This window comes from Oryx dammah, unplaced genomic scaffold, assembly GCF_014754425.2.
Source record: "Oryx dammah isolate SB20612 unplaced genomic scaffold, SCBI_Odam_1.1 HiC_scaffold_19, whole genome shotgun sequence".
In the NCBI taxonomy this organism is placed as follows: domain Eukaryota; kingdom Metazoa; phylum Chordata; class Mammalia; order Artiodactyla; family Bovidae; genus Oryx; species Oryx dammah.
Window position 1 is genome coordinate 15808703 of NW_024070203.1, and position 19553 is coordinate 15828255.

General features: G+C 47.8%; 1 protein-coding gene across 1 annotated transcript in view; it reads left to right on the plus strand.

Annotated features, from left to right (window-relative positions):
- AGO2 (argonaute RISC catalytic component 2) overlaps positions 1-18102 on the plus strand; it is a 49115-nt gene extending 31013 nt beyond the window's left edge. Inside the window, exons 15-18 of the mRNA XM_040261739.1 lie at positions 681-815; positions 4077-4178; positions 5937-6136; positions 6418-18102. Coding sequence (XP_040117673.1) covers positions 681-815; positions 4077-4178; positions 5937-6136; positions 6418-6526 — 546 coding nt within the window. The 3' untranslated portion in view covers positions 6527-18102. The remainder of the gene's footprint in view (positions 1-680; positions 816-4076; positions 4179-5936; positions 6137-6417) is intronic.
- Positions 18103-19553: the final 1451 nt, after the last annotated feature.

Genomic DNA, 19553 nt, shown 5'->3' on the forward strand with positions numbered 1-19553 from the left:
TCCATCATGACCTGTCTATCTTGGGTGGCCCTACACAGCATGGCTTATAGTTTCATTGAGTTAGACAAGGCTGTGTGTGGTTCATGTGATCAGTTCAGTTAGTTTTTCGTGATTGTGGTTTTCATTCTCTCTGCCCTCTGATGAAGAAGGATAAAAGGCTTATGGAAGCTTCCTGATGCGAGAGACTGACTTTGGGAAAAACTCCCATTTTAAACCTTAGGAAACTGGGGATCAGACAGGTTTTGTGGCTTTGATAGCCACAGGCTTGCTTAGTGGTGGAGCTGGGTTTTGGACTAGGCTCAGCACCTGAGCTAGTGGAGTTTGTTTGCTTGTGTGTCTCTAAGTAGATTCTCTCCAATCCAGAAATAAGTTGTCGGATTGATTTGTTTGTGTGTGTGTTTCCCATCATGCCTTCATGTCCACTGTGGATGGTAGCACTTACAACATTGCAGACACCATGCCTAAGCCATTTAACCACGAAACCTGGGAGCCATTTGCTCCATGATAGAAATGAAGAAACAGGCTCAAAGAGACAGAATTACAACAGCTAACAGCAAGCTAGTGGAGCTATAAGACTTAAATATGTATCAAATGTGCATGTGATAAAGGGAGTCGTCTTAAGGTAATGAGAGGCCCCAAAACTGAGCAGTCCTCAAGCATGTCCTGCTTCCTTTCTGCAGGTTCTGCACCACGAGTTACTGGCCATCCGTGAGGCGTGCATTAAGCTAGAGAAGGACTACCAGCCAGGCATCACGTTCATCGTGGTCCAGAAGAGACACCACACGCGGCTCTTCTGCACTGACAAGAACGAGCGGGTGAGCGTCCCTGGGCCCCCCACCCACCCTGCCACACTGAGGGCCTGGTGACACGGGCGTCCCAGGCTCGTGGGGACCGGCCACAGGCACTGGAGCAGGGCTCTCCTCAGCTTAGGGAGCAGTTGGAACCTGTAAACCCCACCAGTTGGGATGCGTCTGGGGGGGTGTCTTTTATCCCATGTGGAAATGACCAAAGGTGAGGCTTCAGAGCCGGTGAGGAGCTGTGGTCCTAGACAGCGTGGTGTAAAGAATGAGGTAGAATGAGGGGAAGTGGGAGCCCTCAGGGCAGCTGGGGTGCTTCTGGAAGGGGGACTGGGAGCTCTCCAGGGGTCAGTCTGGAGGAGCGTCCAGGCTCCGTTACACCACCTGGCTGCTCCAGGGTAAGAACCGTGTGCGAGCAGGAGGTTCGAGACTTAAAGATGTGACTGCTGAGAATTGTCCACAACTGGGGAGAGATGGGATTCCTTAGATTAAAAGACTGTTCTGTTCCTAACAGGATGATAAAAGTAAATCCACACCTAGACACATTGTCCTAAAACTGCATGGTGTCAAAGTAGCTGCATAAGATAAGACCTCCCGGAAGGGAAGGACATTAGGTCAGACTGCCCACCAGCAGGACTGGACATTGGCGGTTAGTGTCCACGTGGAGCAGTCCCCGAGAAGTTGACAAACACCACTAGAGAGGTCTGTTTTAACAGACCACTGTCAGAAAGTGAAAGAGGTACAAATTAGTAAAGACTGAAAATGGGAAGAGTGGAGGAAACAAGCTAGGGTGGACAGAGCCCTGCTGTGGTGGCTGAGCTCACACCCAGGGCACAAGCACGAGCTGGCCTCATCCCAGGGCACAGAGGCGGCCTCAGAAGAGCGCCAGACCTCACCCTTCTACAAACTGCATTTTCTGTTACCCAGTTTTAAATCTGTGGTAGAAAAAAGCATAAGAAAACTTAAATTTTTCAATTTGATTGTAAGGAACACATGCACTAAAAAGGTAAAGAGTAATCAACTGTGAAATGATCAGAAATGAACGAAAAGGGAGAATTTCGTACCAAACCCTGTGCAGTGCAGCTAACGCAGCACTTATGGAGGAGGGTATAGACACAGCTGCTGTGTTGTAAAACTAGAAAGGGGGCCATCAGTAAGTCTGAAGCCACAGGAAGGATGTCATCCCAGGGGTCGAGGGACAGCTGAGGAGCTGGTGTGTGCAGCCCCCCTGCCACCTCAGCCTGCAGACCTCTCTTGCCAGGAGTCAGGGGGATCAAAGTCAGCTTTTTCCTGCACTCCACTTTCTCTATAGAAATAGAAAATAGTGAACTAGAAAATGAATCGCCCACAGCACAGATTAACAGAAGTGAGGCATACTTCTCTGAAGATTATATAAACCTATGAGGACTGAACAAAAGAGAGAATACTCGTGATGATGTTGGGAACAGGTGATAATGGCTGGCTGCAGAGGGGGTGTTATTTGAATCATACTGGATAACAGCTTCATGACAGCACGTTGGAAAACAGGAGAAACAGATGCAAATACTCAGTTGTAGAATGACTTCAGTCACCAGGATCAGCTGAGGCCAGCCCCAGTCGTCGTCCCAAAGGCATCGGGCCCAGAGAGTCTTACAGGCAAATTGTACCAAGGTGTCACAAGGTGACCATGTTAACGTGTGGCACAGGCTGGGGGAAAAAAAAAAGAGAAACTACTTAGTTTATTTGATGAAGTTAGTCCAGAGGTTTTTATAGGCAAGTTTTAATAAACCTTCAGAGAATAATCTTGTAGAAAGAATCTCAAAGGACAGAAAAAGTCTGGGGGACTCACATTATGAGGTTAGCCTGATAAAATCACCAAACGTTGTCCAGGATGTGGGTGCTGTGGTGAGGAGCACAGGGTTTGGAGTCAGAAACCCTGGCTCCAGTCCATCCCTGCAGCTTCTAGCTGCTTGACCACAAGCTGTCAGCCCCTCTGCCCTGGACTGCCTTGTGAGAGTGCTGGGAGGGTGGCTGAGCTGACACACAGCACTCAGCGCAAGGTCAGTGCATCATTAGGTCGAGGATTCTCCTGCCCTTTGGACAGGAGTGGAGACGGATAGCCAACTTGGAGCACGGTTCGGCAGTTCTAGAGACCTACCCTGGAAAAACCCACATGCTTGTATTCAAGGGCACATGTATAAGAATATTCTGGCAGTGTTGTTTATAATAGTAAAAAATCTCCCTGCTAACAGGAGAAGAGTTTGTGGTGTGTTTATATATTGGCATTTACATAGCAATGAAAAGTAATTTAAAAAAGTAATAAACATTATCTACCAAATGACTGTTTCTCAAAATTGCAATGTGGAACAAACACAGCAAGTAGCAAAATACATAGGATATATGTATACAGTTTTTAAATGTGCAAAGTAACACAGTATAATGCTAATGGAGGCTTAAATATGTAACAAAAGTTGAGAGTTTGTGTGGGAGTAAGGAAGCCTAGATTTGAGACTACAGCATGGAAGGGAGTGCAAAGGTAGGCACTCTTCTCAGATATTTCCTTTCTTTCTCACATGTCTCTGAGGCAGCATGCACACGCTCAGCAAGCGCTTGCAGAAGGTGCATAGGGGCTATGTGGGAGATTTTCTCTTCTGTTTGTGTATTTGAAATTGCACAACTTAACAAAAAAAATCGAGTGACTTCGTGATTGATTGGGACTTTGCCGTTTCAGGAGCTGGGTGTTGGGTGGATTTTCAATGGTCAAGTGTAAACTGAGGTTGAGTGGTTTGGTAGGATTTGTAGTCCCACCCACACCCAGCTCCTGGGCTGGTCTCTGGTGGGGCGGCTCGCCCGCCCCAGTGGACTGGAGAAGCCCTAGGCATCTGTCCGGGTTTTCTAGCTCTTCTGCCTTGAGTATTGGCGGGGGCGTTGGGGTGGGAATGGCTGTCAGGTATCCATCGTCTGGTCTTAGATTTGTATGTTGATGATAGTTTCCATCTTGGCCTCAACAGTAAAAAAAAAAAAAAAAACACCACCCTTCAAATGGTCCACACAGATGCTTCAGTGAAAGTCCTCAGGGGCCTTTATGAGATGGCAAAAAATAACTCCAGCCCAAACAAAACAGGAACTAGTTTAATTTCAGTTGTTAGTGCGTGTTTAATTTAATGCTATAGTCCTGAGCAAATGCATAGGCCAACTTAAGGTCTTAAGAATAGACGACCGTGTGGCTGAGTCTCGTTTGCTTGCTTGCATCACTTTGCCACCCCCAGCCGCGTCTAATGGGCTCTTGTGTTGCTCAAGGTTGGGAAAAGCGGAAACATTCCAGCAGGCACAACCGTGGACACGAAAATCACCCACCCGACTGAGTTTGACTTCTACCTGTGTAGTCATGCTGGCATCCAGGTGAGGACAGAGGGTGGACAGGCTCGGTGTCTCTGAGACGTCATGCATGCATTCAGCAAACGCTTGCAGAGCGCAGGCCATGTGCCAGGCACTCAGGTGGGCACCGGGGATGTGGTCAGCAGTGAGCCTGGGGCTCTGGCAGTCCTGAGGGGAGGCTGGCGGGTGACCACTGGACAGTGGGGGCTCAGCGCCATCCAGCGCTGTCAGGGGGGTGGGGGAGATGATGTCTGGCGGTGAGGGCAAAGGCCTGGCAGGCTGGAGGGGACCAGGGGCGTCCCTGTGTGCCAGGGCTCGGCGAGCACGTGGGGGTCAGGCGAGTAACCGAGGGGCGGGGTCGGCCTCGCATGCTCACCTCACAAGTGAGCGGGCAGGGTCATGCGGGCATGCCTTGTCCCTCCGGTTAGGAGACCCGCATCCTGCCAGGAGCCATCCTGGGGGAGTGGTGCCCCATGCAGCTGTGCCCGCTGTCAGCACTACGCCACCCCGATGTGAGGCTGTGCCCTGCAGGAGAGGGGCTCCTGGAGGAAGGGCTGAAGTCCCCTCCTGAGGGATCTGATCTAAACTTGGAGGATCACCGTGGACTCCGTACTTCGGACGTCCCGTGGGAACCACACACTGCCGAGGCCCTGGAACAGGGTGTGGCCAACTGGCCGTGGGCACGTCCAGCCTGCAGCCTGTGGGCACAGCCGAGGGCTGAGTGGGTTGTACATCTTTAAAGCGTTGTTGAAAAGGAGGAAGAGGAGCGTGGCTTAGAGAACGCAGAGCCTCCCGTGGTGTTTCCTGTGGCGGCTTCTGTGTCCTGCGGGCGCCTCGCCTGTACTGGCCGCCCAGCATCCATCACCGTCTCTTTCCTGGCCTCCTGCCTCTGGGTGGTGCTCTGGCCCTCCACAGCCTCTGGTTCGGTTGCTGGACCAGCCTTTCCCCTTGCTTTCCTGCACAGGCCCTCTCTACTGAAGGAGTCTCGCTTTTGAGACAAGTGCTGTGACAGGACGAGCCTCTGGGGCCTGGCCCTGCTGTGTCCTCAGCACACCCTCTGATGCTAATGCCCCGCTGCCCGTGGGCCCTGTGACCACCTGGGGTTAAATCCCCAAAGTGGGTGCAGACCATGGCTCCTCAGAGGACAAGTGAGCCTGCCGCCCACTAACTCTGGGAGCCTGAGCACAGACAGACGGTGGAAGCATCCAGCACCCAAGCGGGGGCATCAGGAAGGACCAGCCAGCTGGGTCACATGGCAGCCAGAGGAAGCCCTTCCCCTGGCTGACCGGCCATGGGTGCCCTGCCAGGCAGGGCAGTGGCCCTCGGGCACCCCCACTTTGTGGGGGAGAAAGGGGAGCAGGTGACCAGTCCATTTCCTTCAGTTTCAAAAGTTTCCAGACTACACACACTGCACAAAATAAATCCATGTTCAAACTCCTATTTAAAAGGTGTTAATGCATAACTTATTAGAGATTTCTTCTTGCCTTTATAAATAAAACATTGTAGAGAACGTAACGCATACAGATATTGTCCTCAGAACAGCTACTTCTGTACAGTTGTCTTTCCTATGATTTCCTACGCACAAGTGAATGTGTGTGTGGTCTGCATTTTACCAGTCGGCAGTCATTGGATGATACATTGTAAGTAATAGAAATTTCTCATCACTGAGCATCCTCTGTGGCGCTTCCGCTGCGGGCGGAAGCACGGCTTCTCAGCACACCTGGGCAGGTGAGTCCTGGAGCCCTCTCCGTGTCTGCCTCTCACCCTCTGACCTGCTTTCAGGGAACAAGCAGGCCCTCGCACTACCACGTGCTTTGGGATGACAATCGCTTCTCTTCCGATGAGCTGCAAATCCTCACCTACCAGCTGTGTCACACCTACGTGCGCTGCACACGCTCCGTGTCCATCCCGGCGCCAGCATACTATGCTCACCTGGTGGCCTTCCGTGCCAGGTACCACCTGGTGGACAAAGAACACGACAGGTGAGTGGCACGCCTCTTCTGCCAGGGTCGTTTCCGCAACAGGCTTTGGCAGCTGCTTTTCCAGAGTGGGACACGGTGGGGTCCCCAGTGGCTGGAGCCGATTGTGACGCAGACGCCCGAAAGCTGGCATCTTCGCCGCCACTCGCTAGCTGTGTGGCCGTCTTGCTAGAGGGCTGGTGTGTGGTCCTCACCTAGCTATCAGTGTGCTGCCTCGTGATGCATTAAAGGCTGCTCTCTCTCTCTCTCCCCCCCCTCCCTCTCCCCCACCTCCACCCCCGCAGTGCTGAAGGAAGCCATACCTCCGGGCAGAGTAACGGACGAGACCATCAGGCGTTGGCAAAGGCAGTGCAGGTCCACCAGGACACGCTGCGCACCATGTACTTTGCTTGACATGTTTCAGTGTTTACGACTGTGTACCGAGTGGGATTCACACGAGACCAGCTACACTCAGACCAACAAATGCCCAGCCCTTCCGTGACAGCCAGCATCGACATGACACGTCATCCATTTTAGTAGATTCTCCATTTTCCAGAATGCCTTCCGTCCCAGATTTCAAACTTGGATTTTGAACTGCAGACCTGTATGAGACCCCCATTGTCGTAGGAAATATGGTTTGCCAAAATCTTATAAGCTGCTTATTGAAATAGAGTCCCGTGTTTCCTAAAAATCTCCTAAAACCAGTCTATGAACTCAGGGCTTTAAAACATTTTTAATTTATTTGGTCATTCAATTTACTTATTTTTAACACATGATTCTCTATGAATTTGATGGGCTCAAACTAGCTGTGAACATTCTATGAGAGTGAAAGCAACACAAAACACGTTGTGGTTTTAAAGCCTTGAACATTCTGACGTTGTCACTAAAGTTTATTTCAGAGTGATGCCGGCGTGCTCCTGACCTGGCTCCGACCAGCTGTCCGGGACCCAAGGGCAGGGGCCAGGCGAGACGCCCGGGGTCTCTCGTTCTGCCACTGGCCGCCTTCCGCTCAGCTCGGAGGAGGGCGCGGTGGCAGAAGATGGGCCGTGTGTGTTCATTAACATTTACAGGTCCAGAGAGATTGGCAGACAAGTGCCATTTTAATAAAAAATTATTTAAGAAAAGAAAGACAATATGCCGACAGGCTAATCATAAGATTTGTCCTATAGGACTGTGACATTTATTTTCCAAAGTTTCTAAAGAATACGGGTCTGTGGTGATAAATACAGTACAATCCTTTTTCACTGTTATGTCTTTAACGTAAGAGAAAAAAATATATATCTGGTTTGCAGTATTAATGTGGTAGATAGATGCTGTTTTTCATTTTATTGACTACGGGGTGCTTCTTGTGATCTGTTCAGCATATCAAGAGAGTTCTGGAGCCTGGACCACCCCTTGTGGTTCTCAGTGCCGAAGTGCAGGAGTATGCGGTTGACTCCGTGTGGCCGCGGCCCGCCCCCGCATGCTGAGTGCACAGCCTGGACCCTCCAGGGGCCTGGGTGTGCTCCTGGCAGTCTCTCCCGCTTCCCTGCCCCCTCACCCTCGTGTGTCGCTCAGCCGATTAAGCACAAATGGAATGTATGTGTCCTTCCACTCCCAGGAACGAGTCCGTGTAGCAGCGTGCACATCTCTGCGTGTGGTGTGTTAGCCAAGCGTCATAGGATCTATGCACTGAAACTAGGGAAGGCTGTTGGTGGTGGGCCTCTGCCAGACAAGAGGCCAGTGGTCTGCGAAGGAGCGCTGCCCTCAGCGGGTGGCTGATGGCCGGGTGTCGGGAGAGGCAGCCCCTCTGCTAGGATTTGCATCCTGGCCCCAGACGTGGGTTCGCCAGTCGAGAAACCGTCGCAGTGAGAGTGGTGCTGTGGACAGCTCGACGAGCTCCGCTGTGCTAAGTGGGCTTTCTGTCCTTGTAGGCAGTTGTTACAGAAATCAAGTCCATGGTCAGTACAGAGAGTCCAGGAAGGAGACGAGCCTTCCCCTAGCGCTGCGTCACGCCTGTAGGTTTCCTCAGGCCCTGCCGATGGCCCTGCCCATCCAGGCCTGACACTGACCTCTTGCGCTGGGGTGTCTCCTGCTGGGGTGAGCGCCTGCCTCCATCTTGTACGGGGGCTCTGAGGGGCCAGGAGTTGGGGGGACACGCTGTAGGGGACTCTTGGCCTGGATTTTGGGGGCAGCGACAAAGGGATGAATATTATTTGTGTCAGTATATACTCAGAGTGGTGTGTGTGTGCGTGCACGCACACGTGTGTGCACATGTGGGTGTCTTATTAATGGCATTAGTCTCTTCTTGCTGTATCTTTTTTTTTTTTCTTTTTAAATGACAGAAGCCTCTGCTTAAAGAATTGTTGCAATTCCCTGTCATTTTATTATCAAGTGGCACTTTCTCCTATTCCGAGGGACACCAGTAAAGTACACTCTTGGCTTAATTACTGGGAGCATTCAAGCAAAGGAGGGAATCTTTTCACTAAAATACTTTTAAAGTCTTCAGTGAGGTTAGTTTTCAGCCATGTTCAGTATCATGTAGAACTGTGTGTCTCCAAGGTATGTATTTACCACTTGCAACAGGATCTCGGGGGGTCGGGATGGCGGTGGTAAAAACAACTCAGTCTCCCGCTCTCGCTGCCGAGTCAGAGCCTCCGGGGCAGGTGGCTGGGCATTGAGTTTGTCACCATCAGCTGGGGGCTTGGGCTGCCTGGAGTCTGAGAACTGATCTAGAACCTTCTGGAGAGGAAGCTCCCCCAGGCACCCCTTCTGGCAGTGCAGGAAGACGTCTTCTGAGCTAATGGTCTGGGGAAGACTACAGGCTGGCAGAAAATAAGACCTAAATTCTTTAAAAAAAAAAAAAAAAAAAAATCATTTTGAAGAAGAATTTTCTTTCTAGAGGGCCAAAGTACTTTGAGAAGGGTACTTTTTACAGCCCTAGGCTTGTTTTATAAAAACTTTTACTACTTAAGAGCATTCATAAACCAGACGTCTCCAGCTGGGATAGCTACACAACTTTGTGCATGTCTGATGGTTCAGAATTCTAATGGCTGTAGTTACAATTTCTCAGGTAAAGAACTGTTTTCCCAAATTCCTACCAATCCCCCCATTATTAGGATAAGTTCTGAGACAGCATGAAACCTCAGATTTCAGTAGAGTGAGTTCAAGCCCTGCTCACGTGGAAGCCGAGAGGGCCCCCTGCCTGTCTGAGCAGGTCGCGCCCAGCCCACCCAGAGTGACCTCGAGGCCTGCCCGAGAGGGGCTCCGGGCACCTCCGGACTCCGCCCGTGTTTGAAGGGTTTCCTGAGGTTCATGCAGGTTGCAGAGGTGTCCGCTCGCTGGCTTTGCCCCACCCCACTGTTACGGAAGGTGTGCCTTGCTTTAAGCAGACTGAATGTGAAAATTGTGATGTAGAAATCTGGATTCATTTGAAAGGAAAACTGGGAGTTATCTCATCTCTTTAGAAGAGGTGTCTGAATTAGATTCTTATCTGGGTGCTCTTCCTAATGTACTTGGTAACATTCACCCGAAGAAAAGTTGACGTAGTCCCCTCCCTTCCCCAGTTCCTAGTCTGTTCGACAGGCTCTCGCCCTGATTGCTAAGTGATGAAAGAAACCCAGGGAGCGGTGTCAGTCGCCATGAGGAGAGCCCTCTGGCCCTGCTGAGATGCCATCCTGCTGCTGGTGTACTTCCTTTGATAAGCTCAGATGTCCCCGGTTCAGATGCCTTTTGTAAAACTGGGCATACCTGTACCTGTAGAAAGGGATTGTTTGGGTTTTGGTTTTCTGTTTCAAAAAGTCTTCACAGATACACTTGATACTACATTTTAGGGTCTGCCTCTCCTTTTCAAGATTGTGTTGCTTTTTGGTAGCATTCTCACACTCCGTGCATGGGTGTTTGCGCCCTGGAACCACGAGACACCCCTGGCCACTCTGGCCTTCCCCGGGAGGGCCTGGTCAGAGGTGGAGTGATCTCTGTGTGCTGTGTGAAGTTGGCCGCAGTCAGTGCTGTGGCTCATGTTTACCCCAGCGTGTGCTCCTTAAGAGAGACAGTTCAAGTTCAGTTACTACAGCAGGGTTGTGGGGGGTGGGTATTGATATATATTGTACGTTACTGTTATTGTTGTTAAATGCAAATGTTGCTATTTATTTTTTTTTTCCCTTTCCGCTCTGGTTTGATTTGCCTGATAATGGATATTCCCGTGCATGTGGTACCTGGTGAATATGATAGAAATTATTTCCCCTAACTTTTATAAATTACCTGATGTTTACCTTCGAGTTTGCTGGATGATTTATTTTTGAAAGCCACAAATGTAATTTTTCTGGATGAATTGTTTTTCTTATATATGCAGCAGTGTAATTTTGCATTGATCTGCAGGGTGATTTAAATTTTATTTTTACAAGGCAGTTTTTCAGGCAGATTATATATTTGATACAATACGTTAAGGGTAGGCCAGCCAAGCGTCCTGCAGCGGGGAGACCAGACTGCCTCGAGGAGGCCTCTGGAGGCCGGGGCGGCTTCTTTCGGCCGCTCGGCCCCAGGCAAGTGCTCGGCTTGCTTCATGGAGCCGTCCCTTGGGATCTGACAGAATCCTTGAGTGGGACTTTGATCTGTTGGACAGTTCAAAGGATTTTTTTCATGGGCATTTTCCTACACCTAAAGTAGTTCAATTAGGAGGAGCTTTAGAAGCTGACATAATCCAGACAGTGGACAATCCCAGTGGCCCGGACAAGCCATAGAATTTTCCTGTGACCTCTCTCTAACTCATCTCTCACGCTCATGAGAAAAGGAATGTACAAATAAATAGAAACTTCCTCAGTGTTCATACACCTCACTTTCAGAATGCAGATACCTTATTTATATTTAAAGCCCTCCCCCAAAGCAACCAAGAATATTCTCTCTGGCTGCCGTGCCAGCAGTTGCGGCTGCAGTGACGTTTCTCAGTGTAGACACAGTGCACGTGTGACTGTGTAATAGGGCTGTCCGTGTCACACACACATGCTGACTTTTTGTAAGGAAAATTTTCAACTCAAACTAATTGCACTGATTTTTTGACAGCCTCCTTTTTATTATGTCCAACTTTGCATCTGCTGTACTTGTTTGAAACGATTGTAAATAGGTTTCGGATAGCAGAAGTGGTGTGAGACAGCGCGTTGCTCTGTTCCAGTGACTCTGCCACGTTTCCCAGTATTCTGTGTGAGAGCTGTGTGGGCTGCCTGCTGCCCTTCCCCTCTGCAGCCGTGTCTTTGTGTGCGTGTGTGTGTGTGTGTGTGTGTGCGCGTGCGCGTGCGTGTGCACGCACGCGTGTGTTGACCATTCATGAAGGACAAATTAGCCTCTTCGCCGTCTTTTTCTGGAAGGAAGTTTGTGGTCTATCGGAAGGAGAGTGCGCTCCCTCCTTGCGGTCTGAGGATTTAATTCTAAGAGGATTAGTTGTAAATCCCTTGAATACTTCTGGTCTGTTTAATTCCTTGTTATTTGCCATGACTCCCTAAAGCATTTGCTTCTACCTCCGTCCAGCATTTGACAGCTTGGAGAGGAAGTGTCTGAACGGCCAGTGTTACTAGCGAGTCGGGGTCCCCTTGCTTCTCTTCGGTCAGCCGTCACTTGAAAGCCGTGAGGTCGCTGTTGTGTCAGAACGGTCATCTGTGGCTTAATCCGTGGATGCCAAGCAGACCTGAGCCCCAGTGCTCTCTGTCCCTCCGGGCCTCATGTGTTGGCTAGACGAGAAGTGTGGGCTCCAGCCCAGCGAGTGATTCCACTTGCGGGCAGGCTCCCCAGTAGCAGACACACAAAGGAGCTTTCACACCCACGCCAGCCAGTCACCTGAGGTGTGTTCCCGTCACGTTGACGCCTTCTTGGCGCCCTCACTTAACGCTTTTTTTTTGGATGTTTTGCCATTTTGTTGTCTAAAGTGAATGTATTGGCTTAGCCATATCACTACAGAAGGTGGTTTCTCATAAGTACCTTTTAGTTTAAGAATAAATAAATTAATACAGATAAAGGCTACCTCTGAATTCTCAATAGATTCATGTTTGCTTTTAAGTGTAGCTGTCCACACTGAAAATAGCCAAAATGTTGCCTGAATAAACAGAATTGTGAACACCTCTCTGTTCAGTTCTGGCTTGAACATTGCGTGCCATACTGTGACCCCCAGGCAGGCCCCTCCCTGCACCCGGCTGTCCGAGTGGACCAGGGACTCCTCAGGGCTGCCCGGCTGCGAGTGCTGGGACTCTCAGTGGCCAGCAGGAAGGAAGCGCGAGGGCCCATCTGTGCCGCCCTCGGGTGCAGGGCCTTGGGTGGCGGGACCTGGAAGGGACCTGCTGTCCTGGCATTTCCCTGTCCTATCTGATATAAGGAAGCACTTTTTCTTTCCTGCTTTACTTATGAATGGGTTGAAAGTGACTCCTCCTCTCTTCTCCCTTTTTGTACACTCTGTAAAATCACAAAGGTGCTTAAACACCAACTCTCGTGCAAATAGTTCTTTTACAGTAGCTGCGTGGTTTCAAAATGCAGTGCGGGTGTCATTGACCTCTGACTTGGGAACCCTTGAGTGCTGTCACTCCATACTTTAAAACGAGCCGAGGTTCAAAAGCAAAATGTTCTCTTCAAATCCAAGGCCGTTTGCTTGAGAGGAGCACAGGGGCCAGGGCGGCAGCATCCTGAACAGGCGGTGGTTCCCGCTGCCGGTGCTCCGGACTGCACGCCCCCTGCAGGGCGGCTGCCCTGGGAGAGCTTGGCATCCCGTGTGATTTACCACTCTGCCGTCAGAAATGTGCTGTGCCCACACGCTGCTGTGGGCCTATCAGGCTCACCCTCTGCTCCTTTGCATCTTCTCTTTAGGTTCCTCGTGTTCTCGTCTTCAGAAGGTGAGCATTTGCTCCGAAGTCTGGAGGGACAGGCGTCTAGGTGGGAGGGGGCGGCTCCGAGCTCCTCTGGACGCGCCTCAACCTTGACTTTGGCCCAGAGAGGTTCCAGGGGCACCATTAGGAAGCCCTTGCCTTTAATGCCACATGCTGTGCTAAATTCCCAGAGCGCCAAGTGCCCTTTGCAGTCTTAAGAATGTGCAGTTCTGCAGTCACGCTGTCCTATAGATAGACCACCCCAAGGGGTGTGGGCATAGGGGCTGCCTGCGGGGGTGCCCGCCACATCCACTGACCCGCTTTCAGCCCAGTGGCTGCTGGGCTCTTCATTGACTGGGTTTGCAGCCAGAATCGCAGGCCCTCGGGGTCCCAATGTGGGGCTGCTCCCTCCTCACCACCTTTGCGCTCATGAAAGGTCACTAAAAATGAGGGAACTGAAGGAGGTTATTGGTGCTTTTGTTAACACGTTTCTGTCTTACTGGTTGCTGTGAGAAATGCAGTGTGTTAGACCTTAGATGGCCCTGGTGGTGTGACTGAGGGTTGAGTCCTAACCTTCAGACAGTCAGAGGAGGCTAGTTACAACTTGCTTGGAACTAGTTACAACTCTCTAGTTACAACTTCCTTGGATGTGAGTAGTTCAGAGTTAAAGCTAAAACACAAAATACTGACTACCCCCGCCCCATGTGTCTCTGGGAACCTCGTGTTCAGGCCAACCTCATTCAGTACTTCTGGAATCTTCAACGTCCTCAGACCTGGGAGTCGATCCCAGGATTGACTTGACAGAACTGGGTGTGTGTGGGGAGTGCTGGGCTCCTCTGGGCTCTGGAGATGCTTGGCAACAACCCTAGGTGTGGGCGAGGGCAGCCCCTCTGGCCCAGGAGGCAGGTGGTGCCCAGGCCTCCCTGGACTCTGGTGGTGCCAAGTGGAGCACATTCTGAAGACCCCATCTCAGCCTCTGTGCCTTTCGCGTCCAGTCCTCGGGGTCCTTTTGGAATCGCATCAGGGCTGCGTTGTTGTTGGAAGGAAGCTGGCCCTCTGCCCTTGAAGCTGCTTCTGCTCCTTGGCTCCCACAGACGGTCCCCTGCAGGAACCGCTGGGTTCTGGCTGGGGGCTCCTCCCGGGCCCTCAGCACATCTGTCCACGGCACCTCTCTCAGTCAGGCGCTGACCGTGACCACCGGCCAACCCGGGGGTTTTGTTCTCACAGTCACTCATCAAGAATGTTGAGTGTAACAGGACGAGCTTGTTTTCAGGAAGGAACTGGAGCTGGCATTGTGTCTTTGTGAGATGCGTGTGAAGACTCAGAGGTCAGGTGCGGTCTCAGGTGCTGGAGTGCTCTTTGTGGTGGTTTGTAACGTGCAGGGAGTGGTGTCACCTGGAGCCGTGCACACAGGACTCAGGCTCTGCCACCTCGAAGATGTAGGTTTTAGCTCTGACTTTTCCAAGCCAGGTATTGAGTTGAGCAGATTTCTTGGCTGATGGTCCAGTTAAAAGCCACCCTTCTCTGTCAGTGGATGGTTTTAAGTGGGGAAAATGATCCAATGTTATTTAAACTTAAAAGGCCTTCTTGGTGGCCACTCTTGGTCCTTTCCTCTCCCCTCACTCTCCCTCCTGAAAGGCAGAGGCACCAGCTGGCAGAGGGGCTGTACAGCAATGACTTTGGGTTCCTCTTCAAAGCCAGATACACATGTGACTAGAATCCTGGGAAGTCTGCAGTTTAGCACTAAACTGAAAGTCGCCTCCTGAGTTTGACCGTGGATTTTAAATGTAGTTGTTCAAGGTATCAACTCATATTTTCTAATTATAGAGGCAAGTGAGTTTTTACTTTTTAAAGTTTTAAGGGAATAATTGTGAGTTTCTGTGCAGCAAAGTGGCTAATTACTCATTAAACATAAGAATGTAGTGTCTAAATCCAGATTTTTTCTTACCTCTGGTACACTTTAGATTGCTTACCTAATATGTATTGAGGGGTTTTTACCCCTGAGTTTTATCAACTTTTCTAGTTTTATTTTATTTTTATAAAATAATTGAAAAAACCAAAAATGAATTCAAAAGTTCCATAGGTAGATCTTTCCCCTTAATTTCCCCCCTGCAAAAAAAAAAAAAAAAAAAAAAAATTTTAGAAAGACATTTTGAATCAAAATGTACTATGACCATGTAAAGTTTACTGTTTTCTAAGACCCTGAGCAGCTGAAGGGCCTCATTTCAGGCGGTACTGTGCGTGCTGTCTGCGGACGCGTTCACCTGTGCGGTGGGTCTACGTGGCAGCGTCGTGTGCTTGCAGTATAGAGACCGTGCAGTGCTGTTGTGTAAATGGACAGTTCCTGTATAAACTAGTGTTTATATGCATTGGCCTCTGTATAACTTTTCATTTGCTACATGAATTGTAAAATTAAATATGAAATTATAGTACCTGCTAAATACGATTCTGAGGCTTCCTGTCCTTGTCTTTTAGTTTAATACCATTCTGTGTGTTTTGAGGATGTTCCATGCTTGCATGATGCTAGGTGGTAATGCCACTTTAAATTAAGCCTTAATCGGATATTAAATTTGTAAGTTTCAGAGTATGCAAAAATATTAGGCAGAATGAGTTTAAACTGTTCAGATCAAGATGCTATATCTTAATTCAACAAGTCTTTTCTCTGGAGTTACAAAGGGAAACTTTCACTGATACAGCGCTCGCTCGCTCTCTGGTCTGGCTGCTGCCATTGCTTGATGAAAATGGACCATTGTGCATTTCTGTGGCAGTTGGTCAAAGACCTGTTCTGAAAGTCTTGAGACTTTGTCAGGGTTATTTTTAAATGTTTGATTTTTTTTTTTTTCCCTCCAGTTTGAGATGTTTTTATGGCTGATGGAGAGTATGATTTGGGTATAAATCTTTGCAGACCTGCTCATGTTCTAAGCTTTCTTCAGGTAGTGCCACCTGTCATTGCTTCTGCTTACGATTAAATGGGTTTTTGTTTTTGTAAAAGCATCTTAAATTTAGACATAAAATGGAGGGGACCCAGCTTTCCTTACAATGTGGATCTACCTCAGTTAAACAGTTGGGTGCTATTTACTAAGCCTGTCAAACTAAATTGGAAAAAGTAACAAAACAGTGAAATATATAACTCCACACAAAGCTTGAAAACATAATTTCCGTTTATTTAATAATATTTTTATTTATTTTGTGCCTTTCATGTTTAATCCTAATACATTGAAAAAATCAGTATGAAATTAAATATTTTATATTGTACATGGGGAGAAAAAGCCCAATTGGCCTTGGAATCTGAGAGATCACCCCAGCTAACTACTAACACATATTGGAATCCCAACTGCCCTCTTGTGAAAAGAAAAAATTATGCCCAAGAGCAAATATGACATTTTACAAGCAAATTTCAAACTCTTCTATGCATATATCTGTAGCTATCACTTCATTTTCTGTGCCAATGAAGGGGTGGCCAAAACAGCTCACACACACTCTTGTCCTTGCTTCTTTCATCACGCCTGCCCTGCCACCCCCGCCCCAGGCATATTTTATAAGTTCCTTTCACAAGCAACGGATGGACTGTTGTCGATTTAGTCTCTCCCGACCTCCTGGTGGGGGTGCTGATAGCCATCGACAGAGGAAGGGAGAGCCCTTGGCTGTGGGGAAGGGGAGCAGGGGGTGCTGCACAGCACCCCAGGATTTCTGTGAGTCAGGAAAGCTTTCTGGCAGGTGAGAAAATAAGATAGGAGATCGATGACTTTCCATGCTTTTATATTTGGCAGTTTACAAGTCTAGACTTTTCCTACTATGGCAGTCTTTTTTAATTCTTTGAAGGTAACACAATATTTTGGAGTCTTAAGAATTTGATTTTATACCAATAAGAAATAAAAATTAGGGATCTTTCCTGTAGTATATAGTTTTACTATTTTAAAGAGATCTCTGAATTTTACAAGAGAACCAACATTCCTTAGTGGCGAAACTCTGAAGGTTGATTTGAGAGGCTTTTTGCTGCAGGATCTCAAAAAAAATTGGGATGATTCTAGTTAAATGTTTTTTAATTTTTAAACTTCCATCAGGTCAATACGTAAGCTATATTTTGTAAAGAGTAAATCATCCTTTAGTATGCTGCATGTAAAGATCAGCGTTGTTGCACTTTCTCAATAATAATAAATGCCCTATAATTGGCTCATCAGTAAGCATTTTGTTTTTACCTAACAAGAGTACTTTGGGGCAGGTGATTAAATTTATATAGGTACCTCAAGAAAAAGAACCTGAATATGCTGCATTTTGTTTCTTTAGCTTGTATATGTAGCATTTTGTTCTGCTCTTATTTGTTTAGATATATGCTTTTTGGACCCCAACAGGCTGTTGAAGAGATCTTAAAGTTACTCTTGTAGGGTTACAGTATCTTTTTTTTTTTTTTTTTAACTTACTGCAATATCTGGTTCAAAGGTTGCCCACCAGGAGATTAATACTTTACCCAAATACACCTGAGAAAAAGGATACCATGTTTATAAGCAGACAATAATGTTTCTAATCCTTTCTGTTCATGCTGCTTTCTTCTTTTCTCCATATCACCAAGAGGTTGGATGACTTACTCCTAAGGTCAGACTTAAACATCATGGCATTTTAATGTTTTCAACACAGACCTCACAAACTTGCCATTGAGTAAAGTAGCATGATCCTAAAGGTATTGCTGGCGCTAGGCAGCCGCGTCCATCTGGGCTCTGAAGAGCCGGTCTTGACACTTCTCTGTTCCCAGCACTCGCCCTAAACTGAACAGACGGGGAGTGGTCTTAATTGACAAAGATTAAACTGGTGAAGAAAGCTAAAGGCTGAGACTGAGCATCTATTGTGGTGTTTAAGCTTAGCTGGGTCCTTTCGAGTTTGTTTTACAGCTTACTAGGTTAAGTAGTTTGCACTATTTTTGCAATAAATCCATGGAAAACCTAACAGTTATTTGTTTTGTTTCTTATTGTGTGTATATAAACTAATACTAAAAAGTTTGGCATAGTGTTTTTTTCACCTCCTTACATAACCTTTAACATGCACAGAATGCTGTAAATCTGATAAAATATGATGTGAATGATATTTTATAAAGTTATTTTGTATGGTGTCAATTTTGTTTTGCCTCATAGTATGTCAGCAAAAAAGAAAATAAAATTCCTTGTATTTACAGTGGCCTCTCCCAAAGACCTTCTGTTACTCATGTGTTTATTCGGGGGTTTCCATCCACACAGGTTAAAATTCCAGGCTTCTGAGGTAGAAGCACGCCTTGGGTGACAGAAGTCTAGGGCCTTATTTTATACGTTGGGCCCCTTGAGAATTGGGAGTCTGGGGATAAAAACCTTGATTGAACTGGCTGGAACAAATGTATCCAGGATAAGGTGGGTGTTCCTCCTACTCTAGCAGCCATGAGAAAGGGTGAAGTAAAAAGTCATTCAGCTAAACCCCAATCAAGTGTGAGCCCCTGAGCTCCATGTTGTGTGGGATACAGCTGACTGTATCTGGGGCCTGAGCCTGGTGGGTCACTTACTCTCTGCCTGGTGGCCTCCCTCTGGGCTGTCTGACTTCTGTCTGTACTGGAAAGAATACGTCATGTTGAGAAATAAGGAAGGTAGGATTAAGAAAACAGGAAAATAGCTGAGAATCTCTAGGATAGACACTGAGCTAAAGCAGGCCAAAGTTTTTGTTTTAAAGCTATTTTTTTAAGAACAATTAAAAAAATAATATGCGTTCACTATAGAAAATGTAAAAATTCAGATAAACGTAACAGTAATCACAACACAAAATCACAATTACACAAAACCTGTATCAAATATTTATAGGGCTTTATTTCTAACAATTAAAATGGAAATAAGTTTTTCAGATTTTTAAAAAGGAAAAATAAACAGGTGTGGGGGGGTGGGGCAAAGAATAGGAAGCAACCCAAATTGCGAAGTATCCATTCACCTGTGGAATGGGTAAACAAATGGTACATCCATACAAAGGAATCCTACTCAGCAGTAAAGAAGAATGGACTGCTGATACCTGCCAGTGCACTACACTAAAAAGGTCAGATTCAAAGCCTGCATACTATATGATTCCATTTATATGACATCCTGGAAAGATGAGTGGGCAAACCATGGTCTGTGGGTGCATTGTTTTTGTATGGCATATAAACTAATAATATTGACTTTTACATTCTTAAATGGTTGTAAAGAAGTCAAAAGATTCTGTGACCCATGAAAATCATACAAAATTTAAATTTCAATGTCCATAAAGAAAAGTTTTCTCAAGTACAGGCATGCTCATTCCTTTATGTGTTGTCTGTGGCTGCTTTTGAACTAGTAAGAGTTGTCTGGTAGAGAGAGATTCTGTAGCCCACAAAACTGAAAAGTATTTCTCTATGGCCCTTTCCAGAAGAAGCCTGGGACTCCCACTGCCAGGGCGTAGGTGGGGAGCACTGTACCTCAGTGACGGCGGTTACATGCCTGCCTCTGTGAGAGCTCAGGACTGCACGCTGGGGCTTCCCCGGGGGCTCGGTGCTGAAGACTTCACCTGCCAATGCAGGGGACACAGGTCTGACCCCTGGTTCAGGAAGATCCCACATGCCCGTGTGCCTCGACTACTGAGCCTGTGCTAGGGCC